A 23,207-nucleotide genomic window follows, 5' to 3' on the forward strand; every position below is an offset into this window, starting at 1 on the left:
AAGAAGCGGTTGATGAGGTGGAGGGACGTAGTCGGAGTAAAATCTTATCATCGATATCCACTGGGATTTCAAGTGCCAGGTAAACAGACTCGTATTTGAGATTTCCCATGCGGGGTTGACGGAGCACGGAAACGCACTAGGGTAGAGAAGAGAGAAACGGAAAAGGGTGGCCAACACCGTTGGCGAGGGTAGGGGAACGAAGGTAAGAGACGAAAAAGAGGAAAAGTAGAGAGGATCCGGCGAGTGGGCCGTGTTCGTAGACGAATGGATTAAAGCGAATAAAACCAGCCGGATGTCCCTCAAGAGATCTTCATCGGTGGAGATTTCGTCCGCGAGAGTCCGAATCGGTCACGAAATTACGTCTTTCTTGCGGTCGCGGTTCTACTTCCGCCTCGAAATACGATGGCGTTCGTGATCGTTTTCATCGGCAGATCAATTTCCCTTCTTTTGTAAGGAACTAATTTTAAATCGAAGGACAAATTTTCTTGTTGCGTTCGGATTTATAGACGATACAGAATACACCGAGATACGAGCACGTGGCTGATAAGTTTGACATTAGCTTTTCAAAGCATTTGGTGTGAAGCACAACAGAGTTTAATTTGCTTTTGTTCGATTTTTCTTTGTATTGTACAAGGTGGAATATATATGAATAAAAGTGAACCTCGTGGAAGGTTTTTAAGAAATATGTTTCAACGATGCTACATCTGACATCGTTTAAAATAAAAATCTATACGTGGTCGGATTTCTTCGAAACTTGATGCTCTTCGATATAATTAATCAAACACCCATTTCGGCATTTAATAAAATTCAACCCATGAAGCGGTGAAAAGATGATTGCAATTCCTTTCAATTTCCTTTATAATTGATTTCCTGCTCTTTAATTATAAAGACAATTTAGTACGGAACGTTTTTATTCGAAAACATTAGGTACATTTTTAGTATAGAATAAGAATAGTATTCCACGCGGGTGAAACCGCGCAGCTAGTGATTTATAAAAATGAACAAGAGAATTTTTCTATCTATATCTACAAAACCTCGACATTTCTACGCGAACGAGCGGATTTTCATTAACCCGCGAATGTTCAGTCGGACAAACGAAATTCTCGCGTTTGCTCGTTTGTAAATAACATCTATATTTCCATCCGATTCTTGGGTTGAATTTTATTAAATGCGATCCGATAAAGCTGTTTACGCTTTGAATAATAGGTGACTGTCATACGCTCAGAGGATGCGGTATATTCATGCCGGTGTCAGCGCTATTAATTGAAAAGTCTCTGTCCCCGTTGCACGGTTTCGCGCATCAGCCGAAATGACATCGTGCGCGGTGTAATTTTCACCGGTGACTCGCGATTCAACATACATACAATGCCGCGGTTGTGTTTCTTTTCGTGGATCCAATCGTTGATGATATTGGCGGCGTTCGCCCCGAACGGAGCCAGATTCGGTCGGCGCGTTTCATTTGTTCCACGCTTCGCGACACCGTCACAGTCGATTTCGAACGCGCTCCACGGATCAGCATCGCAAAATCCAAATTAAGGGTTAGACACAGAAGTCTTCGCGTTGGCAAATTACGTCGTTGGCCCAATTTCTCAAGTCTCGTCGTCCCCTTTTTCTTCTTCCTCGTTCTTAAACGCGCTCACTCACGCCATCGGCAGCGTATCGTCGAATTAATTAAACGCGAGTTTAATTAAACAACCTGCAACGCGCCGCTGGGAGTCGAGCGTCCGGATAAATAAAGATCGGAGTGCAAGGATCCGAGTGAGGCGACCGAAAAAAAGAGATCGGAATCGAGGCCAGACGCGTGTTCGAGCGAGGAAATTGATAGCAAAAACTGCGGACGCTCGCGTATCGGTGAAAAATGGCAAACAAGCTGGCCGAAAGGATCAAATACGCCATGGCGCATTTGTCCCACAAACAATACATCTCTCTGCTCGCGCGGCCTAACTGGAGGAGGACTCAAAGGATGAACATGAACGTTCTGGTGAGCACACTATCGCGTTCCACAGGGTTTGCTTTGCACCTCGAACCGGAAAGGGAGGAAACGATACTCTTCGCGAAACTCGTCGATGTTCCATCGAATGGAGTATTATCGCGCAGGCAAGGGCTTCTCGAACCTTTCTCATGCAATTAAAACCTACATTTTTAATGCATTTATCATAATAAACTCAAAGCGAGTCTATCTTTTTTAATTCAACTTTATTATCGTATTCTATTGTAAGAAACGTGTTCAAAAAATTCCTATCAGAAGGTATCTTTAATTATAAGATTCGTAATACACTGAACATAAATTTACACCGAAAAATATTGCACCATCCATCGGTGGATCTCTATTTGAGAAATGCTGGCCCGGTTAATATTCGTTGCGAGATATTTATATTTTATCGTGAATGTCTATCATCGTTACGCGGTCCGTAATAGTTCTATTACTTCCACGAATCGCTGGCAGATTATAACTGATTCCACGAGCATGTGACAGATTAATATTCCATCGAATAATATTCCAGATAAATCCCTTCTCCATTCGACGGGCGGCTCTAAAAGCGCGCGCCTCGAAGCGTATCAGAGTCATGGCGCGACCGAAGCATGTTAACAAGAAATACGATCCGGCGTGAGTAATTAAGTATTCATCCGATATTGTTACGTTGCTGAAAACAAAGAGGTTCGTTACGCTACCGAAACTGTCCGAAACAATTTAATATTATCCCGTACGGATACAACGGAAACGATCTCGACCGTCAGTGTACGCGTTCAATAACTTGATTCTCTCTGTGCTCATATTATTCCCGTGTTTCCTTCCCTATTATGTCAGATCTTTTCTCCGCATTTAAGGATGAGGATACTGTATTACTGAAAATTTGATGTTTTCTAATTCGTACGGAGCAATAAACTAACGTGTTTACGTTACAAACTCTACTGTAAATGGTTCGTCATAAGAATCGTACAAATACTTATTGCTTCTATACTTTTACCAACTTTTCGCATTTTTTTATTAATTTCACAGATTATATTATGTAGTAAATGTTGTTTGGACTATATCTATCTTAGAGACTTCCGAGAATATGTAACATATCATTGATTACAAAAAAAAGAAGTTAAGAAACTACAATTTCACAGAAAAGTTTTTTGGGAAATTAATCGGTGTACGATTACATTCTACACCCACTGTATATAAACATCCTTTGCACGAATGAACACGTGCGTTAACGAATGATCCTTTGTCGACTAATCTTGGTCGGGTCCCTGCGACTGGATTTTTCTTTTCAGTCAGTTTAGTTCTTTCAAAAATGTTGTACGTTACAGACGTAACTTCCTTGATATTCCATTTCCAATAGTTCCTATGTATCAAGAAAACCTCAGCAATCCTTTCTATACTAGGAATGATGTAACAATATCCTACACAAACTGATTTCGATTTCCCACAGTCTGGCGCCATCACCTTACCCGCGAATCCATCCGAAAACGCTCGAGGCCACGATTAGCAAACGCATCATCGACTTGGCCCTGCCAAAAAAGAGGTGATTTTCTATCCCCCGGACCGATCGAGCCAATTAACGAAACGCTCGTTCCTCGATCAGGCATCTGCTGGCGAACATGAGGTACCAGACCAGCCCCAACATCGCCGAGTTGCTCTTGAAGGTTCAGAACTCTCGGTACCGGAAGTATCGATACTTCTGCAACGTCAGAATCCAGCGAGAAATGAGGCAAAAGTGAGTAGACGGCGACGACTTTTGTCCCCGTGTACTGTCGCGAAAGGTTCGCCGGGAGCGGGATCGATCTCTCGATGGGGGCAGGGCGGGAAGGAAGTCGATCTTCCGATGGGAATCGAGAAAACTGGTCGCGGAGAACGAACGTAATCGGATTGTCCTTCGAACGCCTCGGAAATGCGATCTCGTAAAGTCGGATTTGGATATCGCAAAGAGACAGTTCTCTTTCTCTTGCTTCGCTTTACTTTACGCTCAGAGTCGGCGATACACGAGCGACCCCGTGACGAAAATTTATAAATAAAACGAGTCGATAGTATCTAAAGACTGCGTACAAAAGAAAAAAGGTGGGAAGAGGGGAACTCAAAGTCGAAAATTTGAAACGGACAAACCCAAGCGTCGACTTGCTCCTTGCATCGAGCAACGCAGCCCGACTCTCCGCTCCCATCGAAGCAAGTTTTTTCGAAAACGATCGTGGTTACCGCGCTTTTCTAAATCGTCGCAGAAATTCGTCCCCCGTCGTCGATTTTGCGCCGTTCAAGGAAAACGGAATATTGACTTTCTACTTTCCCTGGCGATTTTCGTCGGTAGCCAACGTTACTGTTAAACTTTGTATACAACTCGCGAACAGTTAGCAGACACAAGCACCCAGAATGTAATTATTAATAGTGCCCAAGGGTATCTCGAAATTCGCCAAACAAGCGAGAGCGCATGCCGCTCTGCTCGGCTTTCCCTACCGCCCGAATTCTGCCATCTTTCATTCGCGCGATATTCCCAAGCCCGTTCGTCGAAACGATTAAAAAGAAAAGAAATTGTTCTCGTTGTTCGTGCCATAACCTACATTCGATTCGCGTATTCCGTTTGAAATTTCCATCTCGCTCCCATTCGACTCGTCGTTTCCACGAGGCGTCTCGTTCCAGGCAGAGGATAATGGCGAAGTTACGGAGAGCGGTGAAACCGGAGGACTGGGATCAACACATGGCGTTCTTGAAAAAGCTCGCTGCCCCGAAAGTGCCGTCCCGACCGACGTTTCCGGTACGGAGTTGCTCATCTACATATTTAATCAACCGTTCGAGGCCTTTGAGAGGGAACGTGAAATTCCCCCGTACATTTCGATATTAAGGATTGGATACTCGGCATTTAACTTTGAAGACTATTGGGCACGATATTATAAAGTATAGGTCTTGGACGGACACCCTGAATTTTTCTGGATTTTTCGAACGATTATTAACGGTAATAAAAATTGGGAAGAGTGGACCAAGGTGGATGACGGAGGGTTGGGGTGGAAAATGTACAGGGACTCGTAAAAGCATCCTGGTCGAGGACACAAAGCTTTCTTTGAACTTTTTCGAGATACAAAACTGAGTTCATTCATTCATTTAAAGTACGTAACTTATATGACTTCTGCATTGTTTTAATACTGTTCGCAGTATCTCTTACTTCTCATCTATTGGAGCCCGCTGGCCCCCTCTAACTCGGGTACTTCGGGGTTGCTAAGCCCCGTAGCTACAAATACCGCTACAGCCCCTGAGGGCTAGAAAACTGAATAACATGCAGTTTATCGTCTGCTCCAATGGTACAATAAAAAAGCGACCCCCAAAAGAACCCACTTAAGGAAACATCTATACAATCAAAGTCTCCCGTAACAAAAATTTACAGATTCTCGATCATAGATTAAACGACAGTGGTTGAAAACCGACATACTAGAATACAGGAAAGACAGAACTAATTTATTATTAACGCAAAACACAAGCCCGTAGCTCAGCGAATAGTGTAATGAAACACAAAGCCTGGCCCTAGCTGACGAACAAATGTAATCAAACGCAAAATGTATCCCACATTCACTCGCTTCCGTTTCATTACATTTAAAAGTGAAAAACGAAACCAGAATGGTTTCCATAAAATTGATAACCCCACCCTTAAAATTGTGCAATACGCGTACTTTCACGATCACCTGTTCCACTACCCTCTTCCACCTAGTACTCTCCTCTTTCTTCTTACTTTCGAAATTCCGTGAAAGCCTCGAAAATCGGAGCGAGCAGGCGAGGGACAAAGCGCGCGAGCCCTAAGTTATTAGCCCCCGACCGGTCTAGCCACGCGAAAACGGAAACTCCGATGATTCTCGATCGACGCCGACGGGATCGTCCGGACACGGTATCCGCCGGTTCCGAACCGGATTCCCTCGGTACGTCGATGAAAACGTAACGGGGTCGTGAAAGCGTAGACGAGAAAAACAAGCGTCCCTCGCGAGCCCGTGGAGCGCTCGTCATAGCGGGACGGAATAGAAAAAGACACGGTAACAAAGGTTGGTTTCGTCCACGGAAATCGATACACGGCCGGTGAATTGCAGGCCAGAAAAAGGAAATGGAGGCCGGTGAACATGCGGAGGATCGAAGAGTTGGCGACGCCGTTGGTCAGGGAGATGCCAGAAGTCAGGGATCCGTTCGAGGTGCCCCAAAGCGCTCTCACTTACATTATCAGCAAGCGCATCGAGAGCATCGCGTACCCCAAGACCCCGCCTGTGATTATACCTCCTAAAATCCCTGGTGCGGTGAGACGAGCCGCGTTGAAGGCGATAGGTATTGTAAATTTTTGGTAGTGGAAGGTAGTAGGCCTTAACCCCTTGGTGTATCGTTATAGGGAGGTGCACAGTCGTTTGTGTGTTTCCACCCCCATGTGTTTGTCACGTGCTTCTTATGTCAGACGTTGTTGTAGACCAAGGAGTTACAGATTCTAACTTAAAGTCCATGGCTTTGCTAGGTTCGAGAATTATTGGACCAGCGTTATGCGTTTCCAAGAATAACTCAATCGGTGATAGTAGTTAGCTCTCGTGAACATAGAATAGCGTATCGTGAAACTAAAAAGTATCGAACCCTAAAACCTATCGTCCCTTGGGTTCGGGAACTACTGGGACAGTATTATGAGTTTCCTAGTATCACCTAACCAGTGATAGTATCTAGTCCTTTAAAACATATCCAAAAATCAAAACAATCGGAGACGGACACCTAAAAAGCTTTCCTTGTAAGAAGTATCTAGCCCTGAATCCTATCATCCCTTAAGTTCATGGACTCCTAAATACCATTACCCTTTCCCCAACTCTGGTCGATCAGAGATCGCAATGGTTCCACTAACCCCGCCAAACGAGACGCGCCTCCTAAATTTTAGACTCGAAAGGAGAACCCATTTAAAAGTTTTCAATGTAAATCTCGTCGGAAAATAAATCCCGGGGAGCGCCAATTTTCTATTTGAATTTTCGAACCACGGTCATCGCGCGAACTTAAGAAACTTGCAACACGGGAAAAAGCGAGTTAAAAATTCACTGGCTCGGCGCAAGGTCTCGACGCAAACTGAATCACTCGCCGGAAGCCGAGGAAAGTTTCGGAGGGTACCGAACGAGCCTAGCCCCGTGGAAATCGCTTTGATTTCTCTTCTATTTCGGTTTCGTGCAGCTCGGTAAACCGTGAAGCGGCGAGCAGTAATTAAAACGATGTTTCCACGATTAAGCGGCTGAACGAAAACCAGTCGTTTTCGACGGCCACCGGGTGGGCCGGAATCCGTTCGTGGCGCGTCAAAAATGATTGACTGCATCCCTCGCTAACTACAGTTTCGGAAATGTTCGATAAATGATTCCCTTAATTCGCCTGCGCATCGGTGAAAGCATCCAAAGAGAAACGCGCCCCGTGTTCATTCCGAAAAACTAGTATCGCTCGTTTCAAAATTGAATTCGTTATTAATAACCTGCATATGCTCATGCGAATTCATAATTTGTGTAACTTTACGCAACCTTGCACGTTTTACTCGTGTTTCTAGTTATCACGAATGCGTAAACTTCCGCGGTCTAATTAATAAATAACCAGCTGCCCCATGCTTCCAACGATGGTAAAATAATAAGTAAAACTGCAAGGGGAATGTCAAATATGTAGGGAAAATTCATTACTCGCTTTTCGTAACTGCCTTTAAATATTTGAATCGTGACGTGAGATTACTCTGCGTTTTGTAGCGGTGCCGAGAATATCTCGGCGGCGGTCAAATGGAAGCGGTTAAAAAAATTCCTTAATCGAGTATTTTCCAAGGTGCAGTTTGCAGCGAGATCGGTCAAACATTCTCGGCCACGAATGAACTCCCGACCCACCGAGTAGAGAGAGGCAACGTCTCGTTCAAAGTAGAGGATTTTTCGTTCGGATCCTGGCCGAGTAGCGAATGTATATTTCCTTCGAAATTTCCTCATTAGCGGGAAACCGCGCGCCCATGTGATAAGTTTGCACACCTAACTCTTTGCGTTAACCAAATACCCGTCCGGTCTGTCCGGTACGTCCGACCAAACGACCTGTTCCTCCACTCGCTAGCCACCCTTTTGCGAATTAATTCTCCTTCGTGCCATTTGTCCACTCTAAGAACGGCCATTAAAGCGACAGGATGCATGGTCTTTAATTTCACAGCTTCCCCAAGGATAGTGCTCCTAGCCACGCCGGTGCAACGACCAGCAGGAATGGAAACGGACCTTAGAGAAGACGCGTTCAAGGTCTCGCCAAAAGCACTCAAGGCCAAATGTTCCAGGCGACTCAAATTTTTGGCAAAGCCGAAGAGGTACAGATGAGTTGTTCATCTCGTTCCAGAACAGACGTCTACTTGTGCTCAGTCCTGTGTGTCATGTCCTGTCCGTACCTTGTCATGTGTATGTACTGTTTCTTGTACCGAATGAAAGATTTCATTATTACACCCGTTGTTTGGCTATATTTTTTCAAATGGTATATCGAGTTCTATGGCTTGGATTCTGTGTCCTTCTGACTCTGACGCTTCGACTCTAATGCTTCGACACTGACTCTTTGATTGCTCCTCAATCACCATCCCACCCTCGCAACCAATGAATCCGCGCAGCTCCTAAACGACTAATCAAGCCAACTCTTTCCCAACACCCTAAACTACATTACCAAAATTCCACGGGACGTCTAACTGGCGTGAGTCTCTTAATCACCCAGTAATTAGCCCGGAGACATTGAATTTACATGGGAAAATCGTATCCCATGATTTCCGTTGCACGATGTCGCGCGCTAACGAGATAGAAATAAACTCGGTTGCGAATCGAGTCGACACGCTGAACTGGCTCGACTATTGTGTCGCCGCATGCAAAAAGTTTCGCGATACGGTTGGTTTGCTCTGCTTGTTACGTAGAGGAACGCGAGTAAGATGCCTCTGTGTTTCGGAAATTTACAGAAACCAGCGAAATTCCTATCTAGATGGAAATTTCGAATAGCAAATAGAACACATAAACAAGCTTGCCATCCCTTGATGGTTGGACGAAAATTAGAATTTAATGTACGAGATATATTATGTGTCCGCGTCGCGCCAACGGAAAATTCTCTGTGCTACCATTCGGTGGAATCAATATCGTAAATAAATTACGATGCTGTTGTGTATGGGGTCGATGGTGATGAATTCCTCTCAATTTTGTTCCAACTACTATCGAGGACTTCGATACGTTTACTATTGATTTTGAAGAAAATAATTAAAAATGTAACCGAGGAGAGAAATTATTTTACCGATACGAATCGTTAAATAACATTCATCTACGATACCGTAGGTAATTGGCTGCGAGATACGAATCCAGTTTAAAATCACAATACATTCCGTTTGAAGTATCTGCTCAATTATGTACACGCTTTGACCGCGTACTTGGATGCACTCTGGTAAACGGGTTCATTAAACATTATGTTAATCTGGAAAAATTAACAAAATTCAGCGGGCAAGAGGAACGAAAATGAGTGCTCGAAGCAATGAACTAAAAGCTGAACGTTATCAATACTCGTGGGAAAAACAATATCTTAACAGTTGTTTATTTTCCTAAGATTTTCTTTAAAATTTTTTGAAAATATCTTTAACGAACCTCGAGAATGGTTAAATCCTACGTAAAAAAAAAAAGAAAATTAAATGAACCTTCCCTAACGAATAAGCAATGAGGTGAAATCTTGGGTTCCTCCATATTCATCGTTCAGCCCTCTTTCTTTCGTTTATTTTTCATAATTATTAAAAATCACCGCGACGCAATCGCCTCTGTTTGTTGGAAAAACTATAAAGACAGAATTAAAAGGACTAGGGGGGGGGCGAAAGCACCGTGGACGAGACAGGAGAGTTTTCTCGGACTAATGGGAAACGAGCGGGCGTAAAAGCGTCAGAGGTGACAGAGGAAAAGAACACAATGGTGATTCTATATATCGACGAACAGTGTGTTTACACCGGATCGATGTCTCGCGGTACATCGGGAGCAACGATGTTCGATACGTGTCACGTAACTCCGTGCGGACGTACCCGAGTTCGATAGAAATTCGATAGAAAAGTGTTCCGAGCTCGCCTCATCGACCGAGCCGGCGATCGTTTCCACTCGCGGGAACGATTTTGTAAATAGAAGACCGAAAAGCTTTAGCTCCAGGGAAAATCTCGACCATTGTTGGAAACAATTTTTCCTCGTTCTTGTTACCTGGGGCCATTGTTACCCCAATCAGGCAAATTTCTTCGATTTTCGCGTCCGCTTCTTTCCTTTGTTAGACGAAAAGAGGAGATACCGTCCCCTGTTCCTTCGAAAACTCTGCATTCTGTGGTAAGATTAAGTCTTAACCAAAACCTAACTCAGCTACCCTAGCACCAAAAAACCACCTCCCTCGATCTAAAGAGTTTGAAGTAGATTCTCAAATACTTATAAAAAATTTTAGATTCCCAGTGATTTCTAAACATTTTTTTTTTTAAAAAACCAGGTCTTAGCTACCGAATCACATATCGAACTACCTCCACCAATCTAAAGAATCCAAAGTAGATTTAAAAGTCCGAAGTACCCAATCTAAGAATCAAAAATCTAAAAATTTCTACTGCTCCGAACTTAATAATAAACCGAGTTCAATAGAGTCCCCTATACTTCATCGTTTAGTTCTACCGAGTTATCCGCGTTCTTTCGAAATCGAAGAACTATTTCTTATATCTCTTTACCGAGTAAAAAGCATCGGGACGGGTCCGTTTCGCGCGAAATCAACGACGCCATTCAAGAGAGAGGATCACGGAGCTTCGTCGAAAGTCGTAGGCGTATCCGGTCACGGTAAACGTCTAAAATCGTATCCGCTTCTGCCTGGTTCTCCTCCAATTCGATTGGAAGCACCGCAGGGAACATACCAGAAATTCAAATCGAAGTGGAACCACTGAATTCCTAACCAACCCCCATTCAAACACCGGGAAATCCGTGCCTCTCGGCCACGTGCCTATTTTTTCTGCTCAAATTTACCTCCCTTTAGCGAAAACCGCATTCAGCGACAAGTCATCAAGACTCTTTGTACAACTGCGCACGTTTTTACTCCAATGACTCCTGTTTTAGTAGCAAACTTCTATAAATACATTCACAGGGTTCTAACGAGGATCGATGGCTTCCAAACCGAAAGCGTGGGTGCATAGTTGCATCAAAGACTTTGCTCGCGCCTCCATCGCTAACTGTAACTCAAAACCTCTCGCGTCTCTCGTACTCCCGCCGCTTTTACAACGAACGCATATTACTTTTCTTTGCTCGATACACAACTTCGGCGCAATAGAAAGCTATTATCGCGCGTACGCGAGAGAAGACCGATATCGGGGTTGTAACCGAAGAAACCCTTTACGAATACACCAGCCAATGCGTGACGAATGGAATGTAAATGCAAAGGATCGGAGACCCATGGAATCCTCTTACAGTTCCGTCCACGTTCGAACGCTCTTCTGCCTAGCTGTCGAAGCGAACCATTCGGACCTATTCCCTCTGTCCTTCTCCTTATTCCAGGATCCCGACGTTTCCCGTCTCTCTTCCTCGGTCACGCTGCACAGAGCACCAGAATTCCAACTTGACATCGCGAAAATTAAAGACGTTGCGGAAACGGACGGACGACCCTAGACAAATGAATATGTGCACGGTACCCGAAAGCAATTACCGCGTTCCACGCTGTCCTCTAATTAGAATCGAGCTACTCGTTAATGAGCCCGGCCCGGAATTAACCGAAAATTAACAATTTACGTACCCTGGAGCCTATTTAGAAGATTCTTAATCCCAGTGTTTACCTACAGCGTTGTTGACTCGACATTGGCAAAAAACACTTTAACTTTAGGGTAGGAATGGCTCTTTTTATAGACTTTTATTTAGGTAGAATGTCGAATAGAAAAGTGGAGGATTATTGAACGAGTTCGTGCTATGGTTACGTTCAGGATACAGTAAAGACTAGCGTACCCATATCCCATATCCCGATTATCCGAATCCCCTAATATACGATCGTTCTATTCTCACAACGTACCTTCTCACATCGAAAAATTTGAGTAATTTGAAAAAGGACTTCTGCGGTTTGAGGCACAACGAGTACGTAAATCTACGCAGCGGCTTACGATACAAATTTTTATGTGACTTAGCGGCTGAAAAAAGATATGGGACCCTTAGATGTTGAAAGAAACTCAATTTTGTTCATTACTACTTGAATAAATGATATTTGATGCGAAAGAACGTAATTGTTCTATTATCCGAGAATTCCATTATCCGGCCACTTTTGTCTCCCTGTTAGTTCGAATACGGGAGTCTCTACTGTAGTTCAACGCAAGGAGTTAACGCTTTGCGTTCCTACGTCGAGTGAAGCTCGAAAACTCCTCGACAAAAATGTGCCGAAGTCAGAAAATTTGGACTGCAAAGAGTCAAATAATATTGGCACGTGTTCTACAAAAGGCTAAATCCTAGTGCAACGCGACACGCTCACGCTTTCTTCTACAATTACTTTTTAATTTTTCCTAGAATCAAAATTCTATACAACGAGCCCGAGTGTTGTTCCGCTATTGTAAAAACACCCCACCGGTCTCTGGAACAGCAAGAACGCGGCCTCTTTTGCCACGGCGTTCTCTAAAACGTCGAGGAGCGCTACCATTATTCATGCGAATTCTAAGTTGTCGTATAATGGTCGGAGGGGTCGGACATTCGCGACGGGTCTCGGTGTTTCTGCAAGCTACGCCGGTTTAAATCGTATCCAAGCGAAACATTCGTCGAGCGAAGTCGATGGTTTCGCCTTTATTGGATATTGGAAAACGCCCTCCCCGCGCCTGGAACCGTCTGCCCCGAAGGTCGGCCCTTGGAGATCAACGGGATTTTGCGGCCACCTACGATCATTGTCCTGACCTACGGGCTGTTCCAGTTCGATCCACGGTCCCGTGAAAACGCGGGCTTTACGAGATCTCGCCGGTGATGACGAACGCCGCGCCGACTACCTTACATTCTCCGACTTCCTGCATTATGTATGTCGACGTAGCGTTTCTGGGACGAAGAAACGTTCCCTGACCGTCGCTGCCGCGATCTCGTTAAAGGGTCAGCACGCTTTGACGCTGCGTACAATCGCCCTTCCTATTTCCCCATTTTCCAGGAAATCGCGAAACTTAGAAGAATGCGAAACGAATTCATTGCTCGAGTCTACGAAGGGATGCCCTTATCGAGCGAGGTTTAGGATTTTGAGATTGAAACTCTTTTTATTTTCGAACAGCCGGAATTCATGTTCCGTTGTATGGTGCAAAATGCTGTGAGGCGATTAAATGGGTGGGTAGTGAAGGAATAAATATGTATGTCCCGTTACATAGCTTGAAAAACGAACGGGAAGTGCTTTGTACATATAGAAAAGGAATAGAGAAGAGGACGGAGCGAAAACACCAGAGTATGTCGGTGAGTTTTATCGTTTCTGTGCATTTATCGTAGAGAAATTAGTGCATTTAATGACACTTTTCTGTAGTAACAAAAGAATATCCCGTTACAATTGGCTCGAAATTTAGGCTTTTGAAATTTGGTGGACTTATTTGTACGTGTGCGCGAAAGATCGTGTTAAATTTCCAAGTGTCTCGGTGAATTTGTTTTGGAGTTACGGGGCCTAGAATGTTAACGCGTTTGGTGCCAATTGGTGCCAGTTTAGAAACGCCTGAGGCATAGGCGACCTCGTTCGCGATTTAAACGTTTCTAACTTTATCAATTTTGAAATGTTTCTGACATCATTTTGTAGAGATATTACAAATACCTCAAGCAACGATACCACAGAGAGAAAAATATATTTTTTGACCCCGAGAAAGAAAAGTAACCCCTTGCAATCTATATTTTTCCTTTAATGATAGCCCAAGGACCGATCCTCGTCAAGAAGAGCGCGACAACGTATTCTAATCCTGCTATGGATAGCTGCGAGTAATTTTTACTGTCGGTATAGGGCTCGGAAGACTGGCCAAAACTTCGCGCCCGACACGATCCCCAGTTTCTACAAGAACCGATCTTTCCTTCTCCATGCAGTACATACGTTGCACGCGATGGTAACGGTAACTGCGAGCGTAACTGTAATAAAGGAGAAAACTTCGCCCAGGGCACTCGTAAGCTACGGGAACCCTTTCTCCAGCTGGCGTCGAAGTAAATTACCAAAAGTTGCTCGTTTCGAAGCCGTACATAACTCTGATCTATACGGCCCCGACTTTATTGTCAACGGGACAAATATCTCATGGACGATGTATCGAGAAGTCTACAAAAACAGCTCTCTAGATACAATATCTAGGTATACAGGGTGTCCCTCCAGTGGGAGGACTCGTCAAAATTCATCGAAATTTTTTCAGGCTTTCTTTGGTTCTCAAAAAAATCCAATGTGAAAATCGATGATTAAAGGGACCACCACATTAGAAAGCCAAATATTAGGTGCTCGTGATTTCTTTTTTTACAGAGAAAGAGTCTCTTAATTTTTGTTTAACTTTGAGAATGTTCTAGGTACGCTTCAAAGTATATTTGGTAATTTTTTTAGTTCATTATTTATAGAGAATTAACATTTCTAATAGAATCTAAATATACTCCGAGACCACTTAATTGTTGAACTCGTAATGTAGTTTCCCACCGTAATGAATCGATCTTTTCAGCAGCTATTGCGAGACCTCGGGTCGATGGAAACGAAAAGCTCCTTAGTAATTTAACACCTTTATTTCGGGAATAATTGCGTTTCCGTTCCCGGTGACCCCGGTGAATAGAGACAATTCGCGAAATGGAAACTAACCGGACGAGAAATCGAGTGGTGTTCCAAACCGATGAAAAGCATTTCCCGTTTAGAAGTATCGGGGCAATCTCCATATTTTTGTTTGTAAACGCTATCCTTCCGTTCCGGGGAAACAAAAACATTTTACCAACGCTGAATATCTCAAATGCTTTCCAACGTCATCGAAAATTGGGTCGAAACACGCGAACATCCGTTCGCACGGTTAAAAGATTGATTTGTTTATAGTGTAAATCCTAGTACAACTACCTCTAAAGTAGCCTCATCAAACGAGGGTTAATTGCGGAATAAAAAAAAAAAAATACTAAAACTCGGAAATCAACATTTCCTTGCGAATTTTCTGCTCAACCACTATTGAAGGTAGCTTAATTGCTTTAATAATTTTAATCTCTGTTCATATTTAACTAGATTTCTTGCTTGAAATAAGCTAATTTTACCTGAAGGCTATAAGATAACGTTTTCCAAAATAAATTCAATAGAAATTATTAAAGCATAAATAAACGTATACCCCGAGCGATTTTAAATTGCATTAGAAATACAAGAATTCAATGCTACTCTGACGATACTTTTAATAGGATTTCTTTGTGAACGAGGATCGCGCGGAAGAGAGTTATTTACACGTATTTTGATTCCGGAATAAATTAGAAGGAGCAGAATTAATAATGCGAATGGAACGTTGATGCAAACGCCTCTGGACAATACCCGATGGTGCTGTTTATGCACCTTCGCAGTCCATTTAATGGTTTTCGAAGTAACCGCAGCTCCGCTCAAATTAACATAAGCTGGGCTCAGATTTTAATGTAATTAATATCCGAGTAACCGGCTGCCAGGTAGAGTTAAAACGAACGCGAGCTGCTCTCAAGAAAACTGCGAAACAGCGGATGGCTGATCACTTTTATGTATTTCTCGTCACCCGTCCTGTTTCATATCAAAGTATCGAGAACACGAACTGTCGATGATAAACGTCCGTGGAAAGTCGATACGTCAATATTTTTGTTCGTACTTGTCCTCTGAGAAACGATGGTGATACATTACGCTCTAATGATTAGAGCATTGTTTCTCAAAGTGGACGATTGGCTATCTACTTTTATAAATATTGTATATAAACTGAAATTCTAATTATACTGTTTCGAACGTCATATTTAGTCGAAAGAGCTGAGTTAGGCTAAGAAATCGTCTAAAAACTTGCGAACAGATTGACTAAAAATGATATATCTTGAAATTAGAACTAAACATTAAACTTTGCAACGATCATCGTTCTCAGGGTTCTCATTAAACCGTAAATTTCATGTAGCTTTATTATTACTTCCATGTTAAGTTGAAACTATAATATGTAATAAAATAATACGATTACTAAAATTAAGATGCAAGTATAATAATGATAAACCTAAGTACAGTAACAATAGGCATTATATTTTGGGGATTGTCATGCAATTCCAGCATTCTAAAAATTAATGGGAACGAATTAAAAAGCGTATCCGCCAAAGTAGGCGTTTAGACTAAAAGGGTTGAGTGTCACTGCATTAGAGAGATACATTAAAGCACCGCAACCGTTTAATGATGCTCTCTGGATCTCGAGTAAAAAGGATAATTTCTTTTTTTCCTCGATTCTCGACGTTTCGAGTCCGGAAAATATAACTAAAATATTGTAACGAAATTCAGAAAACGGGAAAAGTTTCGGGACTTTGCGAAACGACTTCTCTGTACATTCTAATACCGAACGTCAAACTTTAAAGCCGTTCTTTTTCGAAACAATGTTTTACCGTGCTGGCTGATGTAATATCTCGGAGGCGAACGGATCGACTGACTCGAAAGTTTACGTACACGCAAGGTAAATATTGTCTGTAACAATATTAACTCGAACGGAAAAATCGTTAAATTCAATGCAAACTAAATTCACGTTTTAAAATGTATCTCTTAAAATTTCTCGTTTCAGATCTAGAACTTTTGACATTTTTACACGGTTCCATCTATTTCCCGTCAATCGTGAAAACTGTTATTTTTGTATGATATTCGATCAAATCGACAATTCGTAGCGGAAAAAATTGCTGTAACGCGTCAAACTGTAAAGGAAATACATATACGATATACCGTACTCTGATTAAGCTTCGTTAGGCAGGTGCGAATTGCACACGTTCATTAAAAACAAAACGTTATTTCGACCAACTGATTCACTGCTCTCTTTGCGTACGGTTATTGTTAGTTTTTCAAAATTGCCCGCACGCGGTGCATTTTTGTAAATATTGTCCAATTATTTTCCTCCATTTGTGTTCCTTTCTCGTTTAATTTAAACCATAAATTTTGTATATTTTTTCAACCCTTCGCACTAGGACCCATTGAAAAGACACCATTTCCTTTTTTTAAAATTTTCCATTCAAGTGACACGGAAAAACAAATTGAAATATGGTACTGGTATTGAGATTGCCGATTCCTCTTTGCACATTTTCCAACTAGATGCCTCTGAATGCAAAGGGAAAAAATAACGTTTGCCTAAAGAACACTAAAGCTCAACTCTTTGCACTAATGACGTCACTCATATAGAGATAGATATTATTTCAGAACGCTTTCCCTATTAATAAAACTCTACTAAAGTTAAATCAAAGTTTGCCTACAGCAGACTGAGAGAATAATAATGCAAGGAGTTAATTGAACGTTCCCGCGTAACGACTGCGTGACGCGTTCGGACAGAATAAAATATAGTTTCACCAAGATCATCCAATTTTAAGGTCGCAGGATCTGGACAGCCATCTAGGAGGGTCGTAACTTCTCGCTGCTGATGAACTTCTTTTCCGTATCGAGCGGCTTTACCATTCTCCTGGCAGCTCCAACGGCGAACTCGGTTCTTTGTAGACTCTCCCATCTCGTACCTTTGCTGTCATGTCCTACGTGTAATACCTTTTTCTTGCGAGAGCTTCGGGGAGCTGTATTTGGCAGCAGAGCGCCTGGCAAATTAACTATCCAAAACGGACCCATTCTTTATCTCTTTAGTGTTTCCCTCCACGATTACGAGCTTTCCTCTTCCCCCGCCATATTGCGCTGCTCCCCCTGCGAAGCGTACAAAGGAAAATTATGGCTCGAAGGATCTCGCGAATGTAAACCGTTCAGTCGCGCGATCTTTTCTTTGTCGAGAAAACAATTACAGAAGCAAATCAAATAGAAACCTTTGGATTATCGCACAATTCCGAAGAGAAATCCAGGATGATAATTCGATTGCGTCATCTACCTAGTTTCCATGCGCGACATAATACATAATATTCCACAAACGAAACTGGAATCGAACGAACAAAATCAACGTTTCTCGTAGAAAGGAATTTAATCGGACATTTTTATGAAACACTCGTAGACGGTTTACATGAATGACGTAATAATAAGAAAGAACGTACCAAACAATAGCAATAATACAGTACGGAGCAACGAAGCAAAGCGAATAGAAAAATAAAATAGAGGGAACTTGAAGGGAACGCAGAACACAGAAAGTGAAATTGCTCGTGGAAAATTGCAGTTGAACGAAGTAATTGCAGGCAACGTTCAAAGGAGATAATTGATCCAAACTCTTGGACTCTTGTAAAAAGAACCGAAATTAATAATCATTTGTTTCAACTCGAACTTAATCCTTAATAAATGTTTTATTCGAAATGTTTCGTATACAAATTAAATAGTCTTCATTTGTTCGAAGCGAGATTCGCAAATAATTATCAAAGGGAAATAAAACACGCGCCATGTGGAGCGTTCCAGGGTAGTTCACGATTCTAAAATTGCGCCATATGGCACCCTCCGCAATGAAGGGGTTAATAAACGTTCTATTAAGGAGGAACGTCGTTTAGACTGTACTATATTGTATACGATACTATTTACGTAGGAAAGATATCAGGGAACGATCCAAATTCTGTTCGATTCATCTCTACTTGTATTTATAACAGGAGTAGTCCTAGTTCTCTAGTACTCCTATTATGTTTCTGTTTGCCCTTCTCGTGTTCGCTATTTTTCATCTGATTTCACCCTTATTAAATTGTACCCTAAATTAATAACAGTACAGTTAGCACAGTTTGAAGCAATCTTCTATACATACATTTTATTTTTTCCCTTCTCTTTGCATTCAATTGCGTCGCACTAAAGACGCTATTCGTCCTGTTATCTTGTTATCCGTATTTATACTATTTCATCCTTATTAGATCGTACTCTAAATCAGTAACAGAATAGTTAACACACTTCTAAGTACTCTTCTATATACAGTCAGTGTAAGAAGCATTCGTACAGGAAAAGCAATTTAAAATAAATGGCTCCTGAATACTTGTTACACTGACTGTATCCATTTTCCTTTTTCCTTCCTTGTTGTATACAATTTCGGGCACGCTAATCTACGCAACTGTCTTCGTCATTGCGTTGTTGTTATTATTAACCGTGATCTCGGTCGCTTCTACGAAGTTCAGTCTCGCGGTTTTACGCGTATCTACCACGAATGTTGACAATGTTAGCAGCAAATATCCAATGGATTAATATTCGAGAAGCGCTTCGTCATATTTGCACCGCAATCGAATTTTCGCTCGATCGGAGTCGCAAACGACTTCGGCGACAGTTTTATGTACGACGTTCGAAACTTTTGACCACCGTTTGAGAAAAGAACGGGGCGAAGCGGGAAATCTAATTTTACGCCGCGCCAACTCCGATTCCCACACGTTCCGTCGATTTCACCTAATAAACCTCAGCTCGTTCGCCGCGTTTAACAAATTCGCGAAAGCGGGCATCGAGCCTAGAATGTTCACTCGATCCAGCGAGCCACCGTTTCGTAAGCTAAACAATCGGCGACATCCGTTAAAACGGTTGTTTATTATACAGCGAGCAGCGCACCAATAAATTTGTTTTGATAATCTACACCGCCAAAGCTACTAACAATAGTCCTCGTTGTTGCGATCGAGTAAATGGATTATTTGTTGGTGTAGCGAACAACTCGATTTCCAGAAACAGAGTATTTATATTTGGATTCAAAAACGATGATCGAGCATCCGGTAACTTTTGGAACGTATGCCCGTCGATACGAACGTTAATATACCGTGACACTGGCCGCAACATCGAAATAATGATTGTCGATTTTGTCGATTAAATTGCAATAACGTTAGGTTAAGCTGGACCGCAGACTCGAACGTCGAACATTCCGCGCGATCATCAATGCATACGAACAGAGGAGATCTGCCCTAGGAAATGGTGGATTTGATGCATTCGGGAAACAAATTTTATTAAACGAAATGGAAATAGTCCGAAAATCATGGACGTATTAAATCAACCAATTGGCTCGCGATGGCGTCGAAAATCTAGCGTTCGACAGTCACAAAAGGGAGAGAAAGGGTGAAACCTTTGCCGAGGAAAACACGATAAATCAGGCGCATAGGAACGCTCCAGCAAATACTCGAGTCTTGAAGAACACCAGACACTTGAAACTTCGAGCACGGTGATTGGTCCCGCAGAAGACTGAAGCACCCTGTATTAAATTATTATTCATTATCTCGGATTGCCGCGACCTCGTGCCACGAGCGAACGTCACTCTCGCTCTCTCCCTCTTGGACGTTTTCGGCTGCAATTCATCCACCGCGGCAGCTCAAAGAGTTGTTAACCCCTAAACGATGAAATTCCCCTTGGACCGTTCAACCCTTTACGACATACTTTGCCCGAATAATAACCTAATAAAAAGAAATCTCGTAGAATTCGTCGAGAAAAGTACACTCGTCTCGCTGATCATGTTCTCTCCTATAAATTCGTTTCTATCCAAAATCAGATTTTGCTTCGTAACACAAAGACAACAACAACCCTCGAAACATATGCGTTAAATTATGTTGCGGTTATTTTAGCCATGTATCGAGATGATCCACTTTAGTCGGCGGGCCAAATTAAGTATCCTCGATACGTTCAAAACGATATAGTTCACTATATAGTTCACTGGACGCGAAAGCAACAGGACAGTAGGACGTGCTTAATTAACCGTTTCGATCACTCGGACTGCGGTCTTCCTCGGAACGACTAGAACAGAAGGTATACAATGCACGAGTTTACTTTTTTATGAAACGGAAACAAACGCGACACGTATTGATTTCTGTTGTTCCGTCGCTTACGCGTATAATAAGTTGCGTTATTTTCAACAACTCGACGTCCAATACAGATCGGGAGAAGAATAAAGATATTTAACAGATATGAAAACGAACAATAGGCGGACGTGAATTACTTTCTGTTGCTTGGAATAACAACGCTAGTTAAAAATGTTCGTACGCTTCGATATAGAACGCAGATACATATTCATGTTTAATATAAATATAATATGCGTGTGTAACGGGATTCTTACATTATTATTACTATTATTATTATTATTATTGTATCAATGGAACCTCGATGATTGCACGAGATCCTCGAGACGTCGAACGGAAGGAACAGTCTAGCGATAAATAAAGTTAAAGTGGAGATCAGTACCTCGATTATTGTACCTGTTTATCCCTAATTCTCCTCGATAATCGAGGTTCTCCTACAAGCACAGTGTTCGTTCAACCGTGTTACGATACAAAATACTACGTCTCCTGGAGATATTCGACGAGGGAAGCAACGTTCGTCGAATTTTCTTTAAAAGAAAATCCTGATGATAACCCAGTTTTCGAACCGAGACACGAGAGACCCACTTAAGCCGCGCCATTTTTGTCGGAAAGATGCTCGAGAAAGGTTCGGGTTAACGGGCGGAACGGCGCGTTTACGTAATCCCAGCTCGACGTTAAACGGGGTCTCATAATTCTCAATGAATCCGAAAGCAACTGTCAATACGCGAAATTAAACGGTCAATAAACCTCGGGGAACGGCACCGGGAGCTTTTCGAGCGATCCATAAAACGCGCAAAATAACCGCGAATAATGCCTCGATTCGATCCCTTTACGCCATCGTAGCGCGGGTCGGGGTGAAGGGAGGGAGATGAGAGGGAGTATATCCGGTTCACAGAGATCGGATAATAAAGCGATTCCAAAAGGGGCTGCTAAAAATGCTTTTAATTGATCGTTACCGCGGATACAGCTGGTCGTTTGCGAGACGAAAAAGGGAACGAGAAAAAGGGCAAGAGCGTAATTTTCTCGGAACCTCGGAATTATGATACACTAACGGTCTCGCATACTGATCAAATTTATGCCAACAATTTAGCCATTAGACGACAGGTTTTCTCGCCGTGGAGACCGTTCCAAAGACTTCTATCGTGCCAGCCTCCTATTACGATGTGTGAAGAAACCTTCTAGCATTGACACGACTGGAAAGAATGGCTTTTCAAGTATTTGTCCGGCTGCTCCTTGCAAATAAAAAACCTTTTGTGGTACCTGTCTGAAAGAAAGTGGAAGCTGACGCGATCTAAAGTTGGGTATCTCAATGCCACCCCTGAATCAACCTGACCACCCCGTGGGAAAAAAAGTATACCTTTTTGTGAGTATCGAGGTTGCGTGCCACGGCCGATAACGCTAAGTTGCAGGCTTAGCTCAAAGGGAATAAAGACAAACGATGGAAGAAAATAAAAGTGTTTCGTGCGGGACAAATTGAAAGTGGAGAGGTGACCACCATATATCAGTGTTTATACATGCGAATCGCGCGTTGCCGAAGCCCAACCACGACATCTCGGGAGCCTATTTTTCCCAATTAAGCGGACAGCTACGACGAGACCTGGAGAGGTATACTCAAATTTCATTACAACACCGTACTTTAATTCCTTCGCACCTGGCCACACCCTCGGCTCGCCACGGATTTGTTCTCCCTGATCCTAACGAACTTGCGAAAGCGTCGAACGATTAGTTTACTTGCGCAATTCCACGCAGTTCGACGTTCGAATAGAAGGCTCGATTTTATGAATTTATTTCAACCGGGACCATTAATATCGCTCGAAAGGTTAATGTTTATGTTTATATCGATTTATTCGCAACATCAAACTTTGAATATATGAAAATATTTTCATCGGTCCGTATTTTTGATTCAACAGAAAATTGAGATACGCTTTGAAATATTAACTCTTTGCACTCGAGGCTTTTCTTTCTGGTATCTACTAGCAACTCGAAATGCTTTTTTACCATTCTGCTGTCACGAATGTTAAGCTTACTCAGGTCACCTTTACCTCGCCGACAATTATTTTATCGACACTTCGACTTCCAAAGAAATGGAACCTAAACAAACATTATTGTTGGTCGTTTTAATGCGTGAAAGCTAGTGGTGACCGAGAGTCACCTATCGAGTGCAAAGGGCTAAAATAGATTCAATCGTGGCTTCTTTTACAGTGACCACGCGTATGTAATCCTTAAGCTTCCATTCGTCACGAGAAGGAGGGACGAGAAAAGCTTCTTCGAAAGTTCGTAATTCCGCGTTCGATTTTGTTGGTACCTCAGCGTCCAATCGGCGTGCGGCGCGCAACGAAATTTCCCGAGTAAAATTCCAAAAAGGTACAAATGCCGCCCACCGACCCGAA

The 23,207-nt window shown here is 42.5% G+C and overlaps 1 protein-coding gene across 1 annotated transcript; it reads left to right on the top strand.

Annotated features, from left to right (window-relative positions):
* Positions 1-1,858: 1,858 nt before the first annotated feature.
* Positions 1,859-8,397, top strand: LOC128887720 (uncharacterized). Its single transcript, XM_054143921.1, has 7 exons — positions 1,859-1,981; positions 2,505-2,608; positions 3,423-3,515; positions 3,576-3,707; positions 4,622-4,736; positions 6,052-6,280; positions 8,141-8,397. Exons 1-7 carry the CDS (start codon positions 1,859-1,861, stop codon positions 8,296-8,298), a joined length of 954 nt encoding a protein of 317 aa, XP_053999896.1. The 3' UTR covers positions 8,299-8,397.
* The last annotated feature ends 14,810 nt before the right edge of the window (positions 8,398-23,207 follow it).

Source organism: Hylaeus anthracinus, unplaced genomic scaffold (assembly GCF_026225885.1).
Source record: "Hylaeus anthracinus isolate JK02 unplaced genomic scaffold, UHH_iyHylAnth1.0_haploid 11989, whole genome shotgun sequence".
NCBI classification, from domain to species: Eukaryota; Metazoa; Arthropoda; class Insecta; order Hymenoptera; family Colletidae; genus Hylaeus; species Hylaeus anthracinus.